Source organism: Sturnira hondurensis, unplaced genomic scaffold (assembly GCF_014824575.4).
Source record: "Sturnira hondurensis isolate 20B ecotype Veracruz unplaced genomic scaffold, ASM1482457v3 Scaffold0004136, whole genome shotgun sequence".
Classification (NCBI taxonomy): domain Eukaryota; kingdom Metazoa; phylum Chordata; class Mammalia; order Chiroptera; family Phyllostomidae; genus Sturnira; species Sturnira hondurensis.
In genome coordinates this window covers 1,343,156-1,370,236 of record NW_028076767.1, presented here as the reverse complement: position 1 = coordinate 1,370,236, position 27,081 = coordinate 1,343,156, and the positions used below count along the sequence as shown (strand labels likewise).

The following is a 27,081-nucleotide window of genomic DNA, read 5'->3' as shown; positions in this document are numbered from 1 at the left end:
ACTAGATTACTAAGTCATTGGCCTAATGAATGCTAGGTGTTACAAAATATTAAAACCATCAGCCCTGGCTGGTGTAGCTCAGTGGATTGAGCACAGGCCTGCGAACCAGAGGATCGTGGTTTGATTCCCAGTCAGGGCACATGCCTGGGTTGCAGCCCAGTTCCCTGCAGGCTACTTCCCAGCAGGGAACGCATGAAAGGCAACTGTACATTGATGTTTCTCTCCCTCTCTCCTTCCCCTCTAATGATAAATAATAAAACCTAAAAATAAATAAATAAATAAAACCATCAAAGCCCTAGTAGGACATTTAACCTTAACAGATGCACTTTATTGTGTACCTTTCAAATAAAGTGTTGCAGAAGTACACACAAAGGTAATTCAATGAACCGATTTTCTGTGCAAAAATGCTAACTCTATAAACCAGCTATAAACAAAGACTTTAATTTCAGGATAATCTGTAGTTTTATTTTTCCATATTTACACAAGTTATCTCCTAATTAGTCACTAAAGTCACTTAAACATATTTTATGAAAATAAGCTATATGATTCATGTTTAATCTATATGGCATGGAACTATGGACCCTCCTCCTAAAACAGTTATAAATGTGGTGACCACATGTTCTGAGTAGTCTGAGTTAAGTGCTGGTTTTCAGTTGTCATCCTGGAGTCATTAACAATCCCCCGTTTCACTCTCAACAGTGTCCCAGTTTAGACAATAAATTATAGGGTTGACCTATTCATACATCTCTAAGATGTAAAAAAATTGAGACGCATTCTACAAATTAACTGGCCTTTGTTTTCCAAAAACAAAACAAAACAAAAAAAGCACTGAGGAGCCACGACGCTAATTATAATGTGTGACTACAGACTGGATTCTGGCAGGAAAAAAACTACTCTAAAAGAAATTACAGGAAAGTTGGTAGAATCTGAATATAAACTGTGGATTAGGTAGTGTTGTAACAATAATAAGTACTTGATTATTTAAGAGAATGTCCCTTGTTCTTAGGAAATCCACACAGAAGCTTTTACACATAAAGGGGCATCAATATTTTCGAAAGTAAAGTGTACACCTTACTTTCAAATAATTTAGAAAATTATATTCACACACACATATATATACAGAACAAGAATAATAAATGACAAAATGTTAACATTGGTTAATCTGGGTGAACAGTATTACAAAAAATAGTATATACAAAAACTGTTTCAAACATCCTGAATTATTATAAATGAGACAAAACAAAAAGATTGGGATGGGAGGGAATGGACCTGTTAGAAAAATCTTTTGAAGTTTTTTTGCTTAAAGATTTTATTTATTTATTTTTAGAGAATACAGGAGAAAAAGAGAGAGAGAAACACTGCTGCACAAGACACACACTGATCAGTTGCCTCTCACAGGGCCCCACCTGGGGACCTGGCCTGCAACCCAGGCACGTGCCCTGACAGGAATCGATCCTGCAACCTTTTGGTCCTCAGGCTGGCCTTCAATCCACTGAGCCACACCCCCCAGGGCAATCTTTTGAAGTTTCACTCCCACTAACACTATTAGAAATCAACTAAAATAATAATTTATCATGTATAAAATAAATTCTTATATAAATATTTAAAAACCCAGAATATTATTACCAACCTCTTTCGAATTCTAGCATTAAACAGTGGTGCCTCAAAACGTGGATTGGTACCAACCAGAAGGACAACATCTGCCTCTTCCACACCAGCAATTGTAGTATTAAGAAGATAATTGGAACGCAAATCTGTACTGGAAACACAAAATTAAAAATACAAGTTCACTTTAACGGATTCTCCAGGAGCTCCTGGTCTGACTCTGGTCTACATGTGAAAACAAACTGGTGGGCCTGCTGGAGAACTCAAGTGGTCACATTTCAGTTACTGATACTATAGGTGTGTCGGCTTCTACAAAGGGAAGGGAGGGGAGGGGAGGGGAGGGGAGGGGAGAACAGAGCAGGGGAGGAAGCTGAGACAATGTGGCTTCATATTTCTCACCCAGCCCCTGCAGTGGGGAAGATCTCTTCAGTGCACAGGGTGTCCGAGTCCACTCTATTAAGCAAATCTTTGAGAGCTACCAGGGCTTCAGCGTCCACTAAGCCACCCGCAATTGCTGCCACATCCTTGCCTTGAAAACTCTGCAACTAGAAATGAATGCAAAGGATATCACCAAGAAGTTTTCATCCAGCAAAGACCACAATGAATTATCCAGAAAATAAAATAATCACTTTCAACTGTAACTAAAAATTAAAAAAAAAACAAAACTATCATTTCAAGTAGAAAAATAATGCACTTTTTTTTTTTTAACTTTAGAGAGAGAGGGGAAGGGAGGGTGGGAGGGAAAGTGGGGGAGGGAGGGAGAAGAGATAAAGAGAAGCATAGATTTTTATTGTTCTACCTATTTATGCATTCTTTGGTTGACTCTTGTATACACACTGACTGGAGATCAAACCCACGACCTTGGTGTAACTATACTCTAACTGACCTACCTGGCCAGGGCCAGAAACAAATGTCTAATAGTTTTCTACCAGCCCTAGCCAGATGGCTAAGTCAGCTGCAGCGTCATCCCATACACCACAAGACTGCAGGTTTGATCCCAATCTGTTGTAGGAGGCGACAGGTTGATGTTTCTCTCACTCCCTTCTTCTCTCTTTAGAATCACTAAGTATATCATCAGGTGGGAATTAATAAAAAAAGTTTTACACCCATTATCAATTAATCTGAAAGTGAGAAGCAGAGGTATATGCGGTGCCAAGGCTAACACCACCAGCTTGGAGAGAAACTGTTTTAAATTAGGAACAAAAGAGTCTCAAAATGAGGTCTGGAGGATAAAGACAAGGAGTTATAGTTAAATACAACTTCTCTGCAAGCATCTGTCATTCCCTAAGGCCCTTTCTTTATGTCTGTTGTCCTTTTCTGACTGGGAAGCCATTCCTTCCATTTTTGCTCTCGTAAGGTAGCAAAATTAAATTCTTTAATTCTGCCTGAGAAGTCACCTCCTCTAGGAAGATATCCCTGATACGCTGGCTCTGGTTAGGCACCCCCCCACATGTTCTTTCATACATCACTTCCTGCACAACTACCTACGGCAGCATTGTAACTGCCTACTTACACATCTTTCCCTTCAAGGGAAATGTGGGAGATGTGAGCAATCTCTATTCCTACATCTAGCATGACATCTGGCATACAGTTCTCAATAAATGTTTGTCAAAGACAATCTTGGTAAAAGCAAAGAAGTGAAGAAATGCAGATCCCTTCTTCACTGCAAAGCTATCCTTTGAAAATCCCCAATACTATCCATTCCACATCTCCACGTATTACCATTCCAGCTACACGAGAGAGTGCGTCCTCCCAGGAGGTGTAGGTTAAGAGCCCCTTTTCGTTTCTGACCATTGGCTCGGTAAGTCTCTGACGTTTCAGCCCATCATAGGCAAATCTAGGTAACAGAAATGACACCATTTGTGGGATCTTGCTGTAGAGGCAACTAAAATTTTCAAGTTTAAAATCTAAAAGAAATGTTATTTAAACACAGTATTGGTTAAAGTATCCACTGTGATCACAAACATCTTAATACAAGTTTTTTAATCCCAAGTTTTTATGGAGATGAACTAATAAGTATTTTGTGAATATCAACTAAAAACTAAAACTCCATCTGAAAAGTTTGCCTCCTGATAACTTATTTTCAGCTACCTGAAATATCTTCAAATTATAATACAAACAATATGACAGCTGAAAAATCTCAATCACTTTTATTTATAAAACCCAAGTACCTCTAGAGAGTTTATCAAAATTATGTTGTATACTTCTAGCCAAGATGGAGGTGTAGCTAGACACACTGTGCCTCCTCACACAACCAAAAGGACAACAACAATTTAAAAACAAAAACCAACCAGAACTGACAAAAAATCGAACTGTATGGAAGTCTGAAAACCAAGCAGTTAAAGAAGAAACATTCATCCAGACCGTAAGAAGGGCAAGAAGGGAAGCTGGGCGGAGAGGACTTGAGGCAAGGCAGCAGCTAGTGAAGCCAGCGGTCCCACACTCACATGAAAATAAACCAGAAGGATCAATCGGGGAATGAGACAGACTGCAAGGCCCAGAGCTCCAGCGCAGGGAAGTAAAGCCTCAAATCACTGACTGAAAACACCTACGGGGGATGGCAGGAGCAACTCCCAGCCTCACAGGAGAGTTCACTAAAGAGACCCACAGGGTCCTAGAACATACACAAACCCACCCACCCGGGAATCAGCACCAGAAGGGCCCACTTTGCTTGTGAGAAGCGGGGGAAGTGACGAAAAACCAACAGAGAGCAGAGCAAGCTCCATTGTTCCCTCTCTGACCCCTGCCCCACATACAGCATCAAAGCCCAGTAACTGGGTTGCTCCGCCCTGGTGAACACCTAAGGCTCCACCCCTAACTAGTAACAGGCATGCTGAGGCAAAAGAAAAAATGGCCCAAATGAAAGAAGAGATCAAAACTCCAGAAGAAATACAAATAAGCAGTGAAGAGATGGCTAACCTATCATATACACAGTTCAAAACACTGGTAATCAGGACGCTAACAGAACTGGTTGAATTTGGTCACAACTTAGATGGAAAAAAAAATGAAGGCTATGCTAAGTGAAATAAAGGAAAATGTACAGGGAACCAATTGTGATGGAAAGGAAATTGGGACCCAAATCAATAGTGTGGACCAGAAGGAAGAAAGAAATATTTAACCAGAAAAGAATAAAGAAATCAGAATTCAAGAAAAAATGAGGAGAGGCTAGGAACCTCCAGGACATCACTAAACATTCCAACATCTGAATTATAGGGGTACCAGAAGGGGAAGAGAAAGAGCAACATATTGAAAACCTATATAAACAAATAATGAAGGAGAAGTTCCCCAAGCTGGCAAATGCAATAGACTTCCAGGAAATCCAGGAAGCTCAGGGAGTCCCAAAGAAGGTGAGCCCAAGGAGGAACACACCAAGGTACATCATTACATTATCCAAGATTAAAAATAAAGATAGAATCTTAGAAGCAGCAAGAGAAAAGGAAACCATTACCTACAAAGGAGTTCCCATAAGACTGTCAGCTGATTTCTCAAAAGAGACCTTATAGGCAAAAAGGGGCTGGAGGAAGTATTCCAAGTCATGAAAGACAAGGACCTACATCCAAGATCACTCTATCCAGCAAAGCTTTCATTTAGAATGGAAGGGCAAATAAAGTGCTTCCCAGATAAGGTCAGGTTAAAGGAGTTCATCATCACCAAGCCCTTAGTATATGAAATGTTAAAGGGGGTTATCTAAGAAAAAGAAGATAAAAATATGAACAATACAATGATAGTAAACTCACAGTTATTAACAACCACACCTAAAAAAAATAAAAGCAAACTAAGCAAACAACTAGAAGAGGAAGAGAACCACAGAAATGGAGACCCCATGGAGGGTTATCAATAGGGAAGTGGGAGTGGGAGGGGGAAAAGGTACAGAGAATAAGTAGCATAAATGGTAGGCAGAAAATAGACAAGGGGAGGTTAACAGTAATATAGGAAAAGTACAAGCTAAAGAACTTATATGTATGACCCATGGACATGAACTAAAGGGGCGGGGGAATGTGGGTGGGAGGGGGTGTGTAGGGCAGAGGAGAATAAAGGGAGGAAATGGGACAACTATAATAGCATAATCAATAAAATATATTTAAAAAATTATGTTGTACAAACTGTAACTTATATTTATCGTCTTTTCTCCAATGAACCAACTGAGTATCTTCATCTACTTCAATTTCTCCATTTAGAAGGAAAAAATATTTCTCCAAGTTAACATGAAAACCAGCGACAGATCTAGGACTATGAGTATCAGTTTTGTCCAATTCTCTATGTAAGTAGTTCAGATTTTAATATTAATTTGCAACTACAAAAGACAGTTCTTTAAAACTAAATTATAAAGTTCCCTTTAAATCTACTGCAAAAGGAAAACAGTGTAGCACATACCTGGTTTTGTCAGAGATCCACTCCTCATTGATGTCCTCATGCATTCTTGGCAGAATCCTCATCACCTCCCCAGTTCTTGTGCTGACCACAATATTGCTTCCAACTGCATCCATTACATCAATGGATTCTGTCTTTCTGAGAAAATAAGTATGTAGACACTACTTACTATTTCATTTTATGACTAAGAACAAAGTTTCTGCCATCTGGTTTACCCCAAGCAAAAAATTTTACAATTACTTTCCTTTCTGAATTTCTAAAAATAATGGAACTCAAAGAAAATGGTAAAAAACAAACACACACACAAAAACCCTTATATTTCGACGCATCACATAGATTTCTGAAGCAAAAATGAAGCCTTCAAAACTGTTACCTGATATATAAGCCAATTGGAAGGGCTCCAAATAAGCAAATCAGAAATAATTTGAGTATCAAAGTGAAGGAAGAGATTTCTGGTTTTGGTCAGTTATGGAGTTTGACAAATTGTTCCTCCAAATGGCAAAAATTTAACTGAACAAAATTAACAAAACAACCAATTCAGCACTGTGGAACTCTACCAAAGGGGTACAACATCATGAGAAACTTTGACACCTGGAAAAACTGTTGAACTTTTGAGTAAGAACAGTGAAAATCAGTGGTGTTCTGGCTTGAGGCCGTCGTGTCCCACCCCCCCCCACCCCCCGCCCCCCACCTAAACTGGCCAGGGCAAGGCGGACTGTCAAGATGGCAGCTTCTTTCCTGCAGATGAAGACTCGCTCAGTCTGGAGCAGTGAGCAGAGTTGTCTGTGCAGGGGATATCATGGAGATCCTTGAGCTGAGGAGAGCCAAAGTACTAGCCTGAGGCTGTAACCATAGTTGGGGCAAAGGTTCGTGGGGGAGCCTGTCACTGTATGTACAGATCAGGCCAAAGAGGGCCTATGCTACTGGACAACACTGAGATTCAAAGTGCCCAGGGGAAAGCACCAGCTGGGCTGACTGTACAACAGCCTGAACTTCGAGTGTGCTCCTCTATTCTCACAGACCCACTGGCAGAAGCATTTGGGCATGATCATTATCTGATCGCTTAGCTCCACAGAGAGAGTAACTCCTAAGAAGATTTACTTAAAAATAAAAACAAGGCCCTGGCTGGTGTGGCTCAATGGACTGGGCATGGACTTGTGAACCAAAGGGTTTCAACTTCAGTTCCCAGTCAGGGCACATGCCTGGGTTGTGGGCCAGGACCCCAGGGTGGGGGCGCGTGAAAGGCAACCACACACTGATGCTTCTTTCTTCTCTTTCTCCCTCCCTTCTACTCCTTCTAAAGATAAATTAAAGAAACCTTAAAAAAATAAAAATAAAAACAAGAATATTAAAATACATTCAAAGAACTAAGAAAAACCATGTTTAAAAAGAATTAAAGAGAAATACGACAACCACGAATTAACAAGTAGAAAGTCTCAGTAATGCCCTGGCTGACGTAGCTGGCCTGAGAACAACAGGGTTGCTGGTTTGAGACCCAGTCAGGGCACGTGCCTGGGCTGTGGGCCAGGTCCCCAGTAGGGAGTCTGCAGGAGGCAGCTACACATTGATGTTTCTCTCTCTTCCTCTCTCCCTTCCCCTCTGTCTAAAAATAAATAAATAAATAATTTTTTTTTAAAAAAAGAAAGTCTCAGTAAGGAGATAAAAATTATTTTCAAAAAACCAAACAGAAATTCTGGCATTGAAAAGTATACTGGCCCTGGCCAGGTAGTATAGTTGGTTAGTGGAAGGTTGACATGCCAAGGTTATGGGTTCGATCCCTAGTCAAGGCACATACAAGAATCAACCAGCGAATGCACAAATAAGTGGGACAACAAATCAATGTTTTTTTCTCTGTCCTCTTTCCTCACTCTCTCTACAATCAATAAATTTTAAAAAACATAACTGCAACAAAAAATTTACTACAAGGGCTCAAAATGGCAAAACAAGAATGCATAAGCTTGGTGATAGATGAACAGAAATTATTCAATCTGAAGAACAAAAAGAAAAAAAGATTTAAGAAAAATGAACAGTGTCTCAAGACCTGTGGGACAACAGGAGAAAGGAACAAACTCTGTATTTAAACATCTCAGCTATGCGCTGTTCCCCCGATCTAGTCCTTTTATGTTCATAAATACATGGCTTAACCCCTGGAATTTTCAGAAACTCCCATGTACTCTGTGGAGGAAGTTTAAAATCAGAGGCAATTTGATATGTTTCTATAACCTTGAAAATATTCAAATTTGTTGCACCTACCTACTCCACTTCTTGGTTTAATCAAAAAGAATCAGAGACATCCAAGAAAATTTCTGAATAACAAAGTTTACCAGAGATTTATAATTATAAAAAAATAGAGAAAATTATCTAATAATAGGAATTAGTTAAATAAAGTATGCTACAATCCACACAATTAAAAACTTAATATACAATGAAGAGATTATAAATTTTTTAAAAATGAAGACAATTTTACTCTTTGGAAGATCAAGTGAATAAAATAATTTTGTGGTTAAGTACTACAGAATTTATTTCTAAGAAAACTACAATTACTTTACACAAGTTCATCCTATCGTTCAATCTGTAACTATTTATCTTCCATCAAGAGTCTACTTAGAGCAAACAAATAATAATTTACCAGACCAAAACAATTAGGACTCAGGAAGAAAATAAATCTTAAAAAATTCTTAACAGTAGCAAATTAAAGGACAAAAAATTGTCAAAAAACACAACGATGAGCAAGTACCTTGTTTCCCAAGGCCGGGCAGTAAAGGCATAGGGCTTAGAGGTCAGGGCACCCACAGGACAGATATCAATGACATTCCCAGACAGTTCAGACATAAACATCTTTTCAATGTATGTGCCAACTTGCATGTCATTTCCTCTGCCTGTTGTTCCCAAATCATCTACTCCTGCGATCTCACTTGCAAACCTGTAAGACAAATGTGTACTGTCAAAAGGTTAAATCCAGTGACACTACTCCTTTCCTACTCATGATCACAAAGAGATAATCAGGTACAACCACTATGGAAAACAGTATGGAATTTTCTAAGAAAACTAAAAATGAACCTGCCTTTTGACCCAGCAGTTCCACTGCTAGGATTATATCCTAAGAACCCTGAAACACCAATTCAAAAGAACCTATGTACACCAATGTTCATAGCAGCACCATTTACAATAGCCAAGAGTTGGAAGCAACCTAGGTGCCCTTCAGTAAATGAACGGATCAAAAAATTACAGTACATTTACACAATGGAATTTTATGCAGCAGAAAGAAAGGAGCTTCTATCCTTTGCAACAGCATGGATGGAAATGGAAAACATTATGCTGAGTAAAATAAGCAAGGCATTGAAAGACAAACACCATATGATCTCACCTTTAACAGGAACCTAAACAACAAAACAAACAAGCAAGCAAAATATAACCAAAGACACTGATATAGAGAACAGGGGGACAGTGACCAGAGGGGAGAGGGGAGGGAATTTCAGGGGAAAAAGAGGAAGGATTTACAGGAACTAGTATAAAAGACACATGGACAAAAACTAAGAGGGGTGGAAATGGGAGGGAGGTGGGGAGCACAGGGGGTGGGGGGGTGGGCTCGGATGGGAGTAGAAGACAGAAAACTCTACTTGAACAACAATTAAATAAATTTTTTAAAAAAAAGAGATAATCATTCCCAGTCAGGGCACATGCTTGGGTTGCAGGCCGGTTCCTTGCAGGCCAACTCCCAGCAGGGGACCCACAAAAGGCAACCATACATTGATGTTTCTCTCTTTCTCCTTCCCCTCTAAAGATAAATAAAATTTATATATATAAAAAAAAAAGAGATAATCATTTTCAAACCACTAAAAAGAGATATGAGTATATTTTCAATGGCAAGCATAGTCCCTAGAAAAAATAATTCAATAAATGTTTGCTTTTAAGGCATAAGACACATACATAAAATTGCACAAATAATGTAGTAATATGTATATTGCTCAGCAAGTTATCAGAGAGTTAACGCTTATAGATTTTGATTTTTAAATCCAACTGACATTGCTATTTACTGAAAGTGATCAACTAACTCATTTTATCGGCTGATGTAAAAAACATTAAAAACATACCTCTTCTCCCCTCAAATAAAAGTGTTAGCCCACCAAATTTTGTGAATATTCAGTAACTACACAAATAACATTGCAGAAGAGGATAATTACCTGATGCAGCGAGTACACTGTATACATCTAGTCATGATGGTCTTTACCAATGGCCCAATGTTCTTGTCCTCCACAGCACGTTTCCCCTCTAAAAATCGGCTCCTATCACTTCCAAACATCATGGACTGGTCCTTAAACAGATGATGAGAGAGTTAATCTGATTCTGCTAACAAAATGAGACAATCGAAAAGTTTTAAGGAATTAGACTACATACCTGCAGATCACATTCACCTCCTTGATCACAAATAGGACAGTCCAGCGGGTGATTTGCTAATAAGAACTCCATCACACCTTCTCTGTATGAAAAATTGTTAATATATAATTTGGTTGACACATTGCTATTTAAATAACCTTCACAGATGCATGCTGTCACATAGTTAGTATTAATTTTATACTTCCAATATATCAATATAACCATCATTTTGAGTAGTATTAAACACAACCCAAAAAACACTTACAAAAGCCTAGAATAAACTATTGTTAGAGAATGTAGAAAATCTTAACTTACAACAATACAAAATTACCCAACGTTGTCCTCAGAAAATATATTGATCCAAAACAAAAAACAAACATACAAATGCAAAGCAAAACCAAACACTCAGTACCAGTACAGTAACATATCACTGCAGTAACCCCAGCTCAACAATTTTCTGCTCTGAGGAAAGTTTCTAAGCCAAGAAACAATGAAGTACCTGGCTTTCTTAGTTTTCTCTGAGTTTGTCAGGATATTCCAACCTTTCATTACTGGCATGGCACAAGCAGCTACAACCTAAAATTTCAATGGAGACATCTATAATTGTATTTATTTGTAATTATAAGTAACCCAATATATAAAAACATTAAATTATACTTTTGAAAACAAGCAAAAATGAGTATTTTTGAGTTTGAATTTTTTAAGTTTTCATAACCATGATAATCTGACCTTCACATTTCCTTTAGAATAAGACATCCTACATCTCAATTTTATTCTAATTGTCAATGCATGTTTTAATGCAATTTTTTATGAGAGCTGTTTTAAATATCAAATTAACTGGTTTCAGATTAGCGGGCTCTACTGATTTAAAACTGCATGAGCCAAATGAGATTAAACTGAGAGTGAACCTCTTCGCTGCAACCCTTTTCTCTATGAAAACAGCACAACATAAAGTACTCCCGATGTGCTGTTTGGCAACTGCACATCCTAGCTGTGTGTCGTACAGCCATTTGGAAACACTGGCAGTTGTTAAGAAGTCACCTTTATTTCTAAAACTGTTACAATTTCACAACATGTTTACAAAACACTTTCATTGATGAGTCTGCACTTCTGAAGAGAATCAATTGCACATAAAATAAATTTACAGACAAAAATAAACAGGGCTAGATTCTCCAAAAGAACCTATGGATTCTAAATACAGTTTGTATAATAATACTGATTCTAAATAAAGTCAGCTGCAAAATGTAAAGTTTTCTACCTTCTACAGCATGGTGTAGAAATTTAGGTATCAGGTACCTTAGGAGCTTTCTCGATTTCAACAAGGCACATCCTGCAGTTTCCAGCAACTGACAACCTTTCATGGTAACAGAATCGAGGGATCTGCATGCCAACCTTTTCACAAGCCTAGAAAACAACATGTAAAAAACTTCTGCATTAGAATACCCTGACCTCATCCTCGTCTTGCCTAGAACAATAAAACACGGGGAGGGGAAAATGAGGCCATCCCCTACCTACCTCATTACTCCTGTTCATAAATATCTATATCTTCATTCTTATTTCATCCCTGAAGAGATTTACCTCTTTTGCTCTTGATTCCAACCTGTCTGCTCTGAAGCTGCCCCTTTAAGGATCCTCAGCATGTCCACACCTTGTGTGGAAGAAACTAGAATGAAGAAACCTCAGACTGTGCTGAAGGCTTGACCCCCCACTTCCACTCTGAGTCACTGTTCACGACATCCCTTCAAACTCTGTCCCAGTGGTCCGATACATGGACTTCCTTTTAGCCTAACTGTCCTTCTTTGGATTAGAGACTCCACTCCACGTGGTCTAGCTGGCTATGATCTGGCTCTTCCTTTGGCTCCACATACCCCACCCAGGACACACTCTCCCATTGTGGCTAAAGCTCCTCCTCCCAGATCCTGTTTGCCTAGTAAGGGAGATTAGTTCTGATCTACCAATTACTATTTCTCCTTCTCTGAGCCTGTAATAAACGTACGAATTCAAATTTCCTCAAGAGTTAGTTCTTCCAGCCTTAGCCCTCATGCTAAAGCAATCTCATCAATGTCCAATGTCATAACTACTTAGTCAATAAAAATGTAATGCATCTTCCTACAGGCTGCATGCAGTGGGTATAGTGGTGAGCGAGAGACACTGTCCCAGCCTTTGTACTATCTCACATTCCAAGTGAATACATCTAACCTTGATCTGCACCCCAGAGTCCTCCCTTCTGCAAGGAGTTTATCTTCTGCAAAGTTAAACTTAATAGGAGTTTATCCAAGTGTACGCTCCACAGAGTTAAAATTCAACCTATTTCTGTCCCCTACTATGTCCCCAAATAAACTAACAAAGGATTCACAAAAACTCCTCTGCTCTTCATCCCTCCTGAAGGACTGCCTACCTGTATCTCACTCTCCTTTGACTCAGCCATCATGCTTTCATTCCCACTGCTACCATCTATTTTAGGCCTTTTCTTTCTTTCGATAGATTTTATTTATTTGGGGAAGGGAAGGAGAGAGGGAGAGAAATATCAATGTATGGTTGCCTCTCGTGGGTCCCCTACTGGGAACTGGCCTGCAACCCAGGCATGTGCCCTGACTGGGAATCGAACCGTGATCCTCTGGTTCCCAGGCCTGTGCTCAATCCACTGAGCTACACCAGCCAGGGCCATTTTGGGCCTTTTCAATTCCGCTCCACCACAGCAAGATACCCTTTCCTTGTCTCTCACTTCAGTCTTGTTACCCTCCAAGCCTTCTTGTTACTGTTACTGCCATACTTAATAGCCACGAAAACGCCTGAGGGTCAACTACAAGCACGTCAGCAAGGCATGTATCTTCCTTCACAACAGGACCTTCCCTACCAGAACAAATCCCTCCTTGATTTCCTCTTACCTAATCTTCTACTTATACCTTACATTCCATCAATACCAAACTATGTGAAGCTTCCTTGCCTAAGACCTTCACAGTCTCCTCAGGGACCGCCTGAGACACACCTCACATCTCTTTCCACCACCTCCTGTACCCCGCACTACCTTAAACACACTTTTGTTACATATTTACTGTTTACATGTCTACGCCAGGCAGACAGCCTAAATTGGGGGCTGAAATGAATGAAGAGCATTCAGCTCTGTGGTAACTTGCAGAGGGAATAAAGTATCGCTTCTGCATGACCAATTTGGTTAGTTCTAGAGGAAATTAGAGAAACTAAATATTCACGAATGTATTACCCTTCATTTACCTGTTTTGTAGGTTATAGTCCTAGAAACATACTGAAAACAGAAAGGTTATATGAAAGTCAAAAGCCTCAAGCAGGCTCACCACAAACAAAGGTTACCTTCTCCCCAAACTTACCCATATTAACTAATAATTTATTCCAAATTTCTTAACGAGTACTGTTGTGGAAAGCAGAAGTGAAAGAACTGCCAAAAAGCACTAAGAAAGTCAGACACAGATAAATGACAACTTATCCTGAAATGCCAAGATTTCAAGTCAAATTTATTTTCATGTAATTTTACCACCCCTAGCTTTTTTATGAGCATTTATTAAGGCATCTTAAAAATTTTAGAGGTAAATTAAACAGTATAAAGGAAATAAACTAGTATTCACAAAAAAGCAGGACATACACAAAAACACAGAGTTAGAACATTTGCCTACTTGAAGGACGGTAGTTCCAGGCTCCACCATAACAGACTGACCATCAACAAATACTTCAATCAAGTTGCTTGCTGCTGTGGCAGTTGTTCGAACTGGCCATCAAAAATATTGAAGTGAAAGATAAAATAACAGGGTTGAATTTATTATAGCAGAAGATAATGGATTAATTAATTCTAACCTATAAACCTAAAATTTCTCCAGACTGTAAATTATACAACATTGAATTAGAAAAAGGGCTCTTTAAATCCTGACTACCAGATTATACTTGTCTACTTTTAATAATTAAAACTTTTAATAGCACTGAAAATTCGTTCATGGAAAGGACACTTTCTAAAAGCAGAATGACTGTTTTGTCCATTTTGGCACTGATGGGGAGTTTCAACTACTTTCTATTCCATGATAATTTCTATAAACTATTAAAGGTAAAGCTGTATTTCTGAATTATTCTATTTGACTTGGGTCATTTATTTCTATTTTTATTTAAAACATTAAGAGTTTGGGGTCTTTCAAGAAACATTCATAGACTTATAAATTTATGAAAATAGTTAAGTATAAACAAATGCAATTTAAAAAACACTCACCATATTCTTTAGGAGACTTAGCAAGGCCTGCTAAGGCCCTTCTTACAGGTATCCTTAACATGTTGCTAAAAAAAAAAACAAAGAATAGTTACATTATTGTAGAAAAATCCTAATTACAAACTTCTGGTAATATTTTATTATTTTAAAGCATTACACATATATCATTTCGCTGAACATTCACAGATACTGATTTTTCCCTCAATCTATTCTCACCTATATTCTATAGATGAGAATATCCAGTCTCAAAGAGATCACGGACTTATACAATGTAAAGGAGCTAAGAAAAGCAGCTGGTATATAAATGTGGGCCTTCTAATTCTGTTAGTTTTGTTGTTTTTAACTATCAACAAATTATCCCATTAAAACAGTACTACATAGTAAAACAAATTTCAAGAATAACAATTAGACCCTGACATAGGACTTCCACTAAGATGGAGGCATAAGTGGAAACATTGTGCCTTCTCCCACTACTAAGTTTGAATGCAACAAAGGTTTGGAGAACAAACACGCAGCCAAAGAACAGAAAATTGAACTATATGGAAGTCCAACAACGAACGGTTCTGCCGGACCGGTAAGAGGGGCAGAGCCAGCAGTGGAGCGGGGACAAGCAAGAAAGATCCCCCGACCCCAGGCGCCCAGGCAACCCCGAGGTGGGCTGACCCAGTGAGGGCTCGGGGCAGCGGGCTGGCTGCAGTCACACATTCGCGCGCAGATAAACCAGCAAAGGAGTGAGCAATGAGACGGACCACACAGGCCTCAGTGGCGGGCTGACTGTAGTCGCACATTCACGTGCAGTGGGACAGACCGCGTGGCCTGCAGTGGCGGTGGGAGGCAGCAGAGGGGGCCCGCCATTGCTTTCCTTTGGCCCCGCCCCCACATACAGTGTCACAACCCAGCGACTGGGTGGCCCGGCCCTGGTGAACACCTAGGGCTCTGCTCCTCATATGTAACAGGCACGAACAGTCCAAAATATGGCTCAAGAAGAACTCAAAGCCCCAGAGCCGTTAAGTCTAGGCAAAAAAGAAATAGCAAACCTCTCAGATGCACAGTTCAATATACTGGTGATCAGGATGCTCACAGAACTGGTTGATTATTGTCACAAATTAGAAGAACATATGAAGGCTAAACTAATTGAAATGAAGGGAAATACACAGGAAACCAATAGTGATGGGAAGGAAACTGGGACTCAAGTCAATGGAATGGACCAGAAGGAAGAACGAAACATCCAACCAGAAAGGAATGAAGAAACAACAATTCAAAAAACTGAGGAGAGGCTTAGGAACCTCCAGGACAACTTTAAACGTTCCAACATCCGAATTATAGGGGTACCAGAAGGGGAAAAGAAACAGCTACGAGTGGAAAACTTATGTGAACAAATAATAAAGGAGAATTTCCCCAGTCTGGCAAAGGAAATAGACTTCCAGGAAATCCAGGAAGCTCAGAGAGTCCCAAAGAATTTGGACCCAAGAAGGAACACACCAAGGCACATCATAATTACATTAGCCAAGATGAAAATGCAGCAAGAGATAAGGGGATAGTTACCTACAAAGGAGTCCCCATCAGACTGTCAGGGGATTTCTCAAAAGAGACCTTATAGGCAAGAAGGAGCTGGAAGGAAGTATTCCAAGTCATGAAGTCCAAAGACCTACATCCAAGACTGCTCTACCCAGCAAAGCTTTCATTTAGAATGGAAGGGCAGATACAGTGCTTCTCAGATAAGATCAATTTCAAGGAGTTCATCATCACCAAGCCCTCTTTATGTGAAATGTTAAAGGGACTTATCAAGAAAAAGAAGTAAAAAATATGAACAATAAAAAAGTAGCAAACTCACAGTTATTAACAACCACACCTAAAACAAAAGCAAACCAAGAGGACAGCTAGATCAGGAATGGAACCATAGAAATGAAGAACACATGGAGGGTTAGCAACAGGGGAGTGGGAGGAGGAGAAGGGGGGAGAAGGGGGGAGAAGGTACAGAGAATAAGTAGCATAGACAGTAGGTAAGAAAAACAGATGGGGGGGGGCAAGAATAGTAGGGGAAATATAGAATCTAAAGAACTTGCAACACGTGGTATAAACTAAAGAGGGGGAAGGGTGGGGAGGGGTGGAGGGGGATGAAGGGGGGAATAGAACAACTATAATGGTATAATCAAAAAAATATATGTAAAAAAGAATAACAATTAGCTTGTGATGGATAGCTATGTAAAATAAAGCTTACCTTTCTGCCTTCGTTCTCTACCAATATGCCTCTAACATTCTATATTCTGAGCAGTTATATACTGTTCCAAAGGCTCCTGAGAAGTTCCGAGTTAGCTCCCAAGCCCAACACTGTAAAGCACCTAGAGTGCCATTTTCTGTGCGGAGTAGTACATGTGTCTTATAGATTTGCAATGATCTGTTTATATGCCTGTTCTCCTCCCACCGTATCATGAACTTCTTGAATCTACCTTTAGCACCTAGCTCCGAGGCTGACACACAGTAAGCCCTAAATCTGTGGTTCTCAACCAAGAACAATTTTGGTTCCCGGGAAACATTTGGAAACGTCTGCACACATTATTTGTTGTCACAACAGGGGAAAAACTAGAGGCATCTAGGGGACAGAGATCAGGGCACTGCTCAACATCCTACAGTGCACAGGACAGCCCCACAAAAAAGAATTATCCAAAGTGTCAACAGTGGTGAAAGTTGAAAAATCCTGCTCTAAAAGGTTTGCTGAAATACTGAAATATATGAAAGTAGATAATATAAATAACACCAATTAAAGTCATAAAGAAAAGTTAGCTGAACTTTTAGAAGTTTTTCTCCATTCACTTGATCAGATGGGCGAAGCATCTGAATTTTTCATTTGGAATTTAAAAAAATACAAATGTGATCAGAATGTATGAACATAAAGTACTTCAAAGATAAAGAAAGTGGAAAATAATACATGTACCTAAGTTTGAAGCCTATAATAGGTACTTGAAACCTATAATAGGTTTCAAGTACCTATTATAGGTGTATGTAATAGAAAATTTCATTAAATCAGATTTCAATAATTCATAGATTTCATTAATTCTGAATTTGTGATACTGAATCTGCAGACATCAGGTCTGTCACCTACTGATGATTTTCAGTAAATGAAAGTTTCAGCTTCTTTATTTACAGAGAGAAAGAAAACAATACTTCCTAGGCTGTGTATTACTAGTTGGAGCTTAATAAATGTCAGTTACAGCTGAAATCAATTTAGGTGGTCCTAGCCACTTAAGATCGATTTTAAAGTGCTCTTCTTTTGTACTCCTTCTTTTAACTACTAGCACATACTGTGTACACATCTCTATTATTCCACCTAGTAAACCTTAGGTTAGCAATCAGTTTTAGTACCTACTGAACTATAAGCTGTTTGACGAGGAACAATGCACTTTGGTCATTTCCTTTTTCTGAAGACCTACCACCATGCCCTCGGAAAAAGAACCATCAAATGAAAATAGTCTAATAACAATTTCCAGAATGAGTAGCCAACTGTCCAATTAAAATCTACTGATATAGAGGTAAACCTCAATTTGCTGAATTCAAGTAGTGACAGATTCAAAATCACAAACCAATAGTCTATACAACATAAAAACTTTAATAGTATTATTTTGTCTCCAGTACAATAATGCCCATTTTAGCTAAGAAATCTATCAGAACTAGGCTAGCTGTTATAAATCAGCATGAAATGGAACACTGCACAGCCCCAACATAAGAAATACAGGTTGCGGCCCTGCCCGGGGAGCTCAGTTGGTTGGAGTGTCATCCTGCACACTAAAAGGTTACAGATTCAATCCCCAGTCAGGGCACATACCTAGGTTGCAGGTTCAACCCTGGTTGGGGTACAGGGTGTGCATGGAAGGCAACTGATGGATGTTTCTCTCTCTTTCCCTTCCTCTCTTTCTAAAATTGATAAACATATCCTTGGGTAAGGACTTAAAAAAAAAAGAAATACAAGCCCTGGCTGGTGTAGCTCAGTGGACTGAGCGCAGGCCTGTGAACCAAAGAATTGAGGTTGGATTCCCAGTCAGGGCACATGCCTGGGGTGCAGGCCAGTTCCCGGCAGGGGATGCACGAGAGGCAACCATACATTGATATTTCTCTCCCCCTCTCCTTCCCTTCTCCTCTAAGGATAAATAAAAGAAATACAGATTGCAAATCTTTGATATGTACTTCACACATTTTTAACTACCATGGAGGAACAACCCTTTTTGTTATAGGGACAATACTACTCCGCCTTCTCCATTCTCCACTACTCTCCTTCCAAGGTACCACCCTAGTCCAAGCCACCAACATCTCCAGCCCCTAACAGGTCTCTGGCTCCATAGTTCCCACAGCCTCTCCCTTCTTCCCACCAGGTGGGGCCTCAGACTGAAATGTCGCTCCCTCAGACCTTTCTTCTCATCCTTCCAATTTTGGCTACAAAGCCATTGCTCAGGAAGGCTTTAATTGACCGGCCTATCTAAAATCTCCTAACTATTCCCCTGGCACCTCACCCATTTTATTCTTCTTCATGGACTTCCTTCTAGCTTCTAGTAGATGTTCAATAACTATTTGCTAAATGAAATATTTTTAAAAAGATTTTTATTTACTTTTAGAGAGAGTGGAAGGGAGAAAGAAAGAGAAGCAGAGAAACATCAGTGGGTAAGAGAAACATGGATGGGTTGCCTCTCAGGCTTTTGGCTCACAGGCCAGTGCTCAATCCACTGAGTCACACCAGCCAGGGCTGCTAAATAAACTCTATCTACAATCTCTGTACATAAACGCGCATTTCCTTAAATTAGTGCAGGTTCTCAGGCAACACTGTAATGCCCTGCTTAACAATGCGCACACAATTTGGTGAAAAACAACATTCCTCAAAAAAAAAAAAAACCCAAAACACAACACCTTGATGTTTATTCATCAGAAACGGTTCACATTACATTTTATGTACTCTCAATTGTCTAATCCAATCTTACAGTACTGTACATGCACTAAATCCCAAGAACTTTTGAACAATGTAGCTTTGTTATTCGCAGTGTGACCTTGGGCTAACTTTTTGTACATCTTTTCGTTCAGTTTCCCCACCAGTGAAAATAATAAAAAGTGCTGCCCAATGCAACCAATGGACAAAACTAAAAACAAACAAAAGAAACAATCAGAGGTATGGACGGTTGCTATGGTAATGAGGCCAAACAATGATGCACTGTACCAGCTAAGTAATAATTTTAGAAGAAATGCTCAGTCTTTAGGCCTGTCACTTGATACAGGTCCTCTTCCAGGGAACAACACGACCTCCTGTCCAGAAAGGGGTATGTCCTGCATTCCCCCTGCGGAGGGAAGGTCACCCACAAGCCTGGATTCAGGCCAGCACTCCCCAGAACCTCCAGAGCCTCCTCTTTGCCCCTGCAGCAGACCAGAGACCGTGGCTACACATGCCTCACCCGCCGGTTCTCAAGGGTTCCCGGGGAGGCTGAGAGGGACGCGGCGCCCACTTCAAGGACAAGAGGAGAATGAGTCTCCTGGGCCAAAGAAGACAGTTTTGTTCAGAAATAGACTCCTGTGGCCGCGGTACCGCAACCTTCTCACCCAAACACGACCTCACCTTCTCCCTAGAGTCCCCGAGGGTGCTCTGCAGAACCGTCTGCAACACACCGACCCCCTTAGACGCCCGATTGCTTATTCAATATGGCAGCGATGGCTAACTCCGCCCGCCGGGCCTGGAGAACGGCAAGCCAGGAGGGACTAGAAACTTCAGATTCTACAATCTCCCCGCTAGATTGAGATAGGCCATTTCCGTCAGTTTGACAGAAGGCGGGGCGAAGGGCGTAACAGCCGGGAGGAGGCCAGGATTGGAGGCCGGGATTGGAGGCCTGGACCGCAGTTCCGCCGGAAGTGATTGGGAGTCTTTGACGGAGCTTCCTTGGTAGTCTCCGGTGGTTGAAGGGGCGGGTACTGTAAATATCTGGAGGTCGAGGAGGTACTAATTTAAGCAATGCCCCATTTATTAATTTATTTCTATCCACAAAGAAAGGTCCACGGAAAATTGGTGGGCCATTTAATTCAGAGCCCGGGTTTTTGCGTTGAGGAATGAAAAGGTTAACGGACTTTGACGTTAAACTTCCGGCGAGCGCGGCGGAGGGAAACGCCTCCATCTCTATATAAGGGATTTTCCGGCTTTCTGCGGCCCTTTCCTTTTTAGCGCTCGGCGCCTGTTAGCCTGCGCTCCTCTTTCCTCTGTTGCCGCCGGGTTCCCGGGTCAGCCGACACCATGGGTTTTGGAGACCTGAAAAGCCCCGCCGGTCTCCAGGCGCTCAACGACTACCTGGCGGACAAGAGCTACATCGAGGGGTAAGCGGACGGGCTGGGGCCGGGTGCGCTCGGGACCACGTGGCGCTCTCCCCTGCGGCTGGAGGAGAGGCAGCCCAGCCTCCGCCCACTTAGGGTAGGAGCCTCAAAGGGAAAAAGGGTCAGAAATGTGCCTTTTAAAATGATTTGCCTGGTTTCAGGTTTTTCTGCGTCTTAGATCAGTAAGTGTAAATCTATAGGTGTACGTTAGAGATTGCAACCTTTGAGGGCTATCGGTGTCAGGCATTCCTCAGGATAGAACACAACAGAGGGTTCTTTACCTTCAGGAGCTTATTTTCTTTTGATCTGATGCAGCTTAGGTAACCCGGCAGTAAATGGACGAGACTCCAGTAATAAATTAGAGAGGAAGCATTTGTCTTTTCTTTGATGATGTTTGTGACAAAACTTTTAAAGTCCCGTGTCCTTTTGTGTCGTTGGCAGCTATGTGCCATCACAAGCAGACGTGGCAGTATTTGAAGCAGTCTCTGGCCCACCTCCTGCCGATTTGTATCATGCCCTACGTTGGTACAACCACATCAAGTCCTACGAAAAGGAAAAAGCCAGGTAAGATTATCTTTGTTTATCTGGAGAGTAGAAATGTTTCCTACTCCTTTTCTTAAGACTTGACTTATTTTCAGAGAGAGGAGAAGGAGAAAGAGGGAGAGAAACATCCCCATCCAGAGACCTGGCCTGCAGCCAGGCGTGTGCCTTGACTGGGAATCAGACCAGCAACCTTTTGGTTTGCTGCAGGACGCCCAGCCACTGAGCCACATCAGTCAGAGCACTTGCTAAGCTTTAGCTCAGGATTTTCACTTGATAGAACTGGACTCGGGCTACTTTAGTTTTGTTGGAATGTTGTAATATCAAGGGTTTACGAATCAGTTTAATTTTTTTTTCTTTTAAAGCCTGCCTGGAGTGAAGAAAGTTTTGGGCAAATATGGCCCTGCTAATGTGGAAGACACCACAGGGAGTGGAGCTACAGATGGTAACGATGATGATGATGACATCGATCTCTTTGGATCTGATGATGAGGAGGTACGGAATAAATTGGTATAAGTATATCATTGTGTTTAAGCACTGACTCGGCAGCCTAATTGCCTGGATTTGAATCCCGGCTTCATTTTTAAATGCCTTTTAAAAATTCTCACTGGCTACATGATGAATGAACTCAATCACCATCTTTCGGCTGAGTCCGTGATGGATTTGCTTTTTTCTGATAAAGCTCGTCTTTGCTATGATGACCCCACTATCTTTAAGCTGAGGAACAACCAGCTTTGTGAATTAAATTTTCTTTTTACAGGAAAGTGAAGAAGCGAAAAGGCTAAGAGAAGAACGCCTTGCACAGTATGAGTCAAAGAAAGCCAAAAGTAGGTCATTTTATAATTGTGTTTCTCTTCATTTCATAGTAGTCGAAATAATCTTTCTCACAGATTAATCTGTAACTTCCTCCATTTTTACCAACTAGGTCAGTAAACCTGTAGAAGTGGGTCATCACATTTCCACAGCTACTGGTCTGCAGCTGTTCTGATGGTGGCAGTTGTGGCATTCCTCTGTGGGAAAGGAACTGTTACACAGCTGAACCCTCTTTCTTAGCAAAGCAGAAAGCGGGCATGTGTGTGACAGACACAGGGTGTGTTCTGTATTCTGTGCGGCTCAGGGGAGATGATCCCTTTTGTAACGTGATTTGTCATGTGTCTTGGATTCATTAGGTTAAAAAAGATGATAGAATATTTGAGTAATGCTGTTTCTTACACACTTTTTTCTAGAACCCACACTTGTCGCCAAGTCTTCCATCTTACTAGATGTGAAACCCTGGGATGACGAGACGGACATGGCGAAACTAGAGGAGTGTGTCCGGAGCATCCAAGCAGACGGCTTGGTCTGGGGCTCTTGTGAGTTTAGTCTTGGCTTTATGTTTTTTGAAATTGACGTTGAGAATTTGCGCGGTTTCGACGTTTGCCAATGAACAGTACTTCACTGCTAAGATTTTTCTTAATGCTCTTTTCAGCTAAACTGGTTCCAGTGGGGTATGGAATTAAAAAACTCCAAATACAGTGTGTAGTGGAAGACGATAAAGTTGGAACAGACATGCTGGAGGAGCGGATTACTGCTTTTGAGGACTATGTGCAGTCCATGGACGTGGCTGCGTTCAACAAGGTCTGAAGTCCGTCCTGGATTGTTGCTTTTAAATAAAAGCTTGAAAGATAATCCTCGGCTCTTGACTGTTTAATAAGAGGGTGGTATGGTTGCCCCTTGAACAATACAAGAGGTTGGGGTGCCAACCCCCAACATGGTCAGAAGTTTGTGGTTATCTTTGTTCCCCCAGAACGTAAGTCCCTAGCTCTCCATAGGGGTCGGTTCCAGGACTCCTTGTAGATACTAAGTCCCTTGCATAAAACAGCGGAAACCAGTCCACACGTTGAGCCTCTGCATCATCCACAGATGTAAGACCCAGGGGTGCAGAGGACTGACTACAGTTTAGAATTTGCATATAAGTGGACCTACAGAGTTTGAACCCATCTTCAAGGGTTAACTGTATATTCCTTCCATTTTGAGTAATTTGGTGAATATGTGATTTGTAATGTAAATTTGGGTTAGCATTCTTTTTATTAAGGTTTTAGAGGTTAAGGGAGGAAGCAAAATGTCAAATCAAACCCCGACTTGGATAAAACCTGCAAACCAGGCATGTGCTTTGGTGGGGGAATCAAACCAGTGACCTTTCAGTTCGTGGGACAATTCCCCAACCAAATGAGCCACCGCAGTCAGGGCTCGGTCAGCATTGTTAGACTAAGTGCAAAAAAGAGGGAAACTACCTATTACAGAAGCTCTATGGGTAGGTATTATCGATTTTATAAGCTAATTTAAATGAGCTCAATCTCAGTGTAATTGCCATACTTAACTAGTGATGACCTCCGCAGTGCATGGTGATGCCATTTTTATTCCTTTTTGTCTTGTTTTTAAGAGAAATTGGTGAGCTAAAAACTTCATTTATGGATATTTTGGGTTGAGTTTAGCCTTGTGGTTTGATGGTTCAGACCTTGGGCTTTGCAAGGAGTTATCTGAGCTAGGTTTCTTCCATGGGAATATTGGGGTTACCTTAAACTAAGAGTCATGTCAAATGAGTCTGTAAAGCACTTACTTGGGCAATACTGGGCAGCTGGTGAATAATGTCTGTTACAGTCTTTGCGGAGTAGTCAAACTTGGAGTTAAAAAGGAATTTAATGCTGAGACAGACTAGACCTAAATGGCTGATGAAGTAACCTCACATCTTCAAGTTGGTGGGTGACTTGTGATTGAGGAATCACAATTTCAAATGTTCAATGTGAACGTGCAATTATTACTAAAAGACACCTAACACAAAGCAGGGTAACAGGGTCAGGGAAGGGCTCCCAGAATTTCTCACAAATTAACAACCATTGCCCAGATGCAGTCATGCCTGACCCTATACCTACAAAGGAGAAAGTGGGAAGTGCCGGGGAGCGTGTTTTGAGTAGCCTTGTGTTGTGGGAGGGAGATTATATAGCTCATTGATTCCCAGGCTATGGTTTTTTCAAAAGCCTGGTTTGGGTGTGAAGGTGAGTGGGGACTAAGAGGGGCATCTTTCTCATTTGGAAATCTGATTGGACCCATTGGGGTAGAAGGATTCTGCACCAACCAAGTGAGGTAGGACCACAGGTAAATGTGCTGAGATGAAGGCAGGACGTTAAGGGATAGTCATATCCTGGGAACAGTTTTATCTTTGTTAACTTGACATATATATATGACATTTGATTTATTTTTTTACAGCAGTTTTTATAGAAGTAGAGCTTGGAAATTGCTGACCTCTAAAGGTCTCTGTAGACCAAAGAGATTAAGTGATTTGAGGTCAGAAGTTTCCTAGCTGAAGCAGTCAATGCTGTTTTTATTTTCCCCTCTCAAATCTGATTTTCTTTATATGTGACTACCTTTAGCATGGGGAATTTTAAATTGTAAAGAAAATTTGTTTAACTGGACGTGTATGTATTAAAGATTGAAATCGTCTTCACTAAGCAATTTAGTCCAACAAGCCCCAGTCTAAAGTCATGAGAAAATTTCGGGTTGTCAGTATCATGAGAGCCAGCAGAGGGCAGTACCTCATTTTCTGAAAATTCAGATCTGTGGGTTCTGGAAATGCTATGGAGAGATTAACTAGTGAATAGTAGCAAAAATAATTTAGGCATTGACCTGTTAAAGGGATTGGTACTAAGTAGCTGACCAAAACATTAAGTTTCAACAAATATTAGTGATAAAAAACGAATGATTAAAATTTTGTCTAAAAGGTGTTTAAAAATTCACCATGGTGAGTTCAAGGCGCAGCTGTTTTACAAATCTTGAAAAAAGCCCTGGCTGGTGAGTCTCTGTGGATTGAGTGCCGGCCTGCGAATTGAAAAAGTCGCTGGTGTGATTCCGAGTCAGGGCACCTCTCTGGGTTGCAGGCCAGGTCCCCATTTGGGGGTGTTCGAGAAAGGCCACCGATTGCTGATTGCTGTTTCTGTCACACACTGGTGTTTCTCTCCCTCTTTCTCTTCCTTCCTCCTCTCTGAAAATAAGTGAATGAAATATTTTTTTTTAAAACATAACTGATGACACGTGTAACCAAAGCTTGACTTCAAAGCTTTGAATAAAAAATATATTTAATAGTATCTTTTAATTTTATATTTTAAAGAATACATAATACATTGACATAGTTCAAAATTCAGGGGCTTATACAATGAAATCTTTGTTTACTTCCTGTTCACTTCCATAAAAGCAACTAATACCACCAGCTTCTTGGGCCTTTTCAAGGCTGGTCTGAGCAGACGCATACAGACTAATGGCAGCACACAACACACAGTTCTGCACTTGGCATTTTGTCCACAGAGACAGATAAATACCTTGGAGATCATCTATATCTTGGATATTCCATATCAGTACATAAAAAGCTTCCTCATTTTTAAGTTACATAATCCATTGTTTCATATCTTATGTAACCAGTCTATTTATTGGATTTTTAGATTGCTTTCAATTTTTTGCTATTTATGAGCAATGCTGACATTTCCATGTGAGCCAGGATACTGAATGAACTGTTTCTGAACCCATAGGCTCAGAGGGTATAGGTGTATGTAGAGAAAGAGATTTTATTTTTCTGTTTCTGTCTTTGGAGTGGAAGACAGGAAAAATAAGTGGCCACCTCTATTTGCATGCCCCATGCATTATTACAACGACTGAAACCTTGTTTATTTTTCAGGTTCGGCCTCCCCAGCACAGGGTTAGTACAGTGTGGGAGGGAATTAAAAATGATTCATTCAGCATCACTCCTAGCTGCTATAAAAAATACAAAGAAAATTACTAGGGAGGTGGTTCAAACACATACAAAATTGTTGGAAAAATATAAAAGTCATTTTGTGATTAAGCAGGTATCCAAAAGTTCACAAGAAAGCTAGAATTGAAGAAAAATTTTGTAGAGAAATCAGAGCTTAAACTAGATAGACCTTGACCAGTTTGTTAAAAGGAGAGAGAGAGAGAGAATGCCCCAGGAGGGTATGAAAGGCGGAATGATAAACTCAGGAACATTCTGGAGGCCATTCAACCAGTTCGTCTGCATTTCCCAGTGTGTTGGATTAGACGGGATCCGGCCAGGTTGTGAGGCATTTGGGTAATAGGCTGGCGCATTCATGGGGAAACTTGGAGACGGTGTGGATGGAAGCAGGTAAATAAGACTGTTATAATCCCAACATAATAGAAATGACTAAACGATGGCATATATACTCAATGAAATCTTTTATAAGCTTAATAGAATTACTTAAAAAAAACAGACTAACAACATTGAAAAATGCTTGATTTTATGTTGTGATTATCAAAAGATAAGCTTATAGACAAAGATACAAATACAAAAAGAGTTTGCATTAGTGTTTTGAGACGTGTAATTTTTTTCCAAATACCATTGGCAATGGCATTTATTTTCCTTGGAATAAAAAAGTAAAATATACAGATAAATGCCTCCTATATGTTGTCTAATTTGAACTTTATTATAAACCTAGGAGATTAGGCAGGCACTGTTATCACCATTCACAGGTTAGACTGAGCTCTGAAAGATGATGCGCCTGGGTATTCATCCAGTGAGAGGAAGAAGAACTCAAATCCAGGTCTTCAGAGTCCAATAATGT

At 40.4% G+C, this 27,081-nt stretch overlaps 2 protein-coding genes and 2 non-coding genes across 5 annotated transcripts in view; 3 read left to right on the top strand and 1 right to left on the bottom strand.

The window, feature by feature from the left end:
* NDUFS1 (NADH:ubiquinone oxidoreductase core subunit S1) overlaps nucleotides 1-20,282 on the bottom strand; it is a 31,989-nt gene extending 11,707 nt beyond the window's left edge. Inside the window, exons 1-13 of one of the 2 annotated variants that reach the window (XM_037043511.1) lie at nucleotides 20,175-20,282; nucleotides 18,405-18,493; nucleotides 14,585-14,649; nucleotides 14,004-14,095; nucleotides 11,650-11,757; nucleotides 10,853-10,929; nucleotides 10,375-10,456; nucleotides 10,161-10,291; nucleotides 8,714-8,899; nucleotides 5,980-6,114; nucleotides 3,328-3,442; nucleotides 2,005-2,150; nucleotides 1,631-1,759 (exon numbers count right to left, since the gene is read on the bottom strand). In XM_037043511.1, coding sequence (XP_036899406.1) covers nucleotides 1,631-1,759; nucleotides 2,005-2,150; nucleotides 3,328-3,442; nucleotides 5,980-6,114; nucleotides 8,714-8,899; nucleotides 10,161-10,291; nucleotides 10,375-10,456; nucleotides 10,853-10,929; nucleotides 11,650-11,757; nucleotides 14,004-14,095; nucleotides 14,585-14,645 — 1,262 coding nt within the window. In that variant the 5' untranslated portion in view covers nucleotides 14,646-14,649; nucleotides 18,405-18,493; nucleotides 20,175-20,282. The remainder of the gene's footprint in view (nucleotides 1-1,630; nucleotides 1,760-2,004; nucleotides 2,151-3,327; nucleotides 3,443-5,979; nucleotides 6,115-8,713; nucleotides 8,900-10,160; nucleotides 10,292-10,374; nucleotides 10,457-10,852; nucleotides 10,930-11,649; nucleotides 11,758-14,003; nucleotides 14,096-14,584; nucleotides 14,650-18,404; nucleotides 18,494-20,174) is intronic. The other variant, XM_037043510.1, reaches the window with a different exon arrangement.
* A 248-nt stretch (nucleotides 20,283-20,530) lies between these two features.
* On the top strand, nucleotides 20,531-23,125 carry EEF1B2 (eukaryotic translation elongation factor 1 beta 2). The gene is made up of 6 exons (XM_037043509.1): nucleotides 20,531-20,920; nucleotides 21,359-21,481; nucleotides 21,823-21,952; nucleotides 22,218-22,284; nucleotides 22,684-22,809; nucleotides 22,926-23,125. Exons 1-6 carry the CDS (start codon nucleotides 20,841-20,843, stop codon nucleotides 23,078-23,080), a joined length of 681 nt encoding a protein of 226 aa, XP_036899404.1. The 5' UTR covers nucleotides 20,531-20,840; the 3' UTR covers nucleotides 23,081-23,125.
* Nucleotides 22,065-22,142, top strand: LOC118986037 (small nucleolar RNA SNORD51). The gene has a single exon (XR_005066273.1). It is a non-coding gene; the product is annotated as a small nucleolar RNA SNORD51 (small nucleolar RNA).
* LOC118986043 (small nucleolar RNA SNORA41) lies at nucleotides 22,415-22,546 on the top strand. Its single transcript, XR_005066278.1, has one exon. It is a non-coding gene; the product is annotated as a small nucleolar RNA SNORA41 (small nucleolar RNA).
* Nucleotides 23,126-27,081: the final 3,956 nt, after the last annotated feature.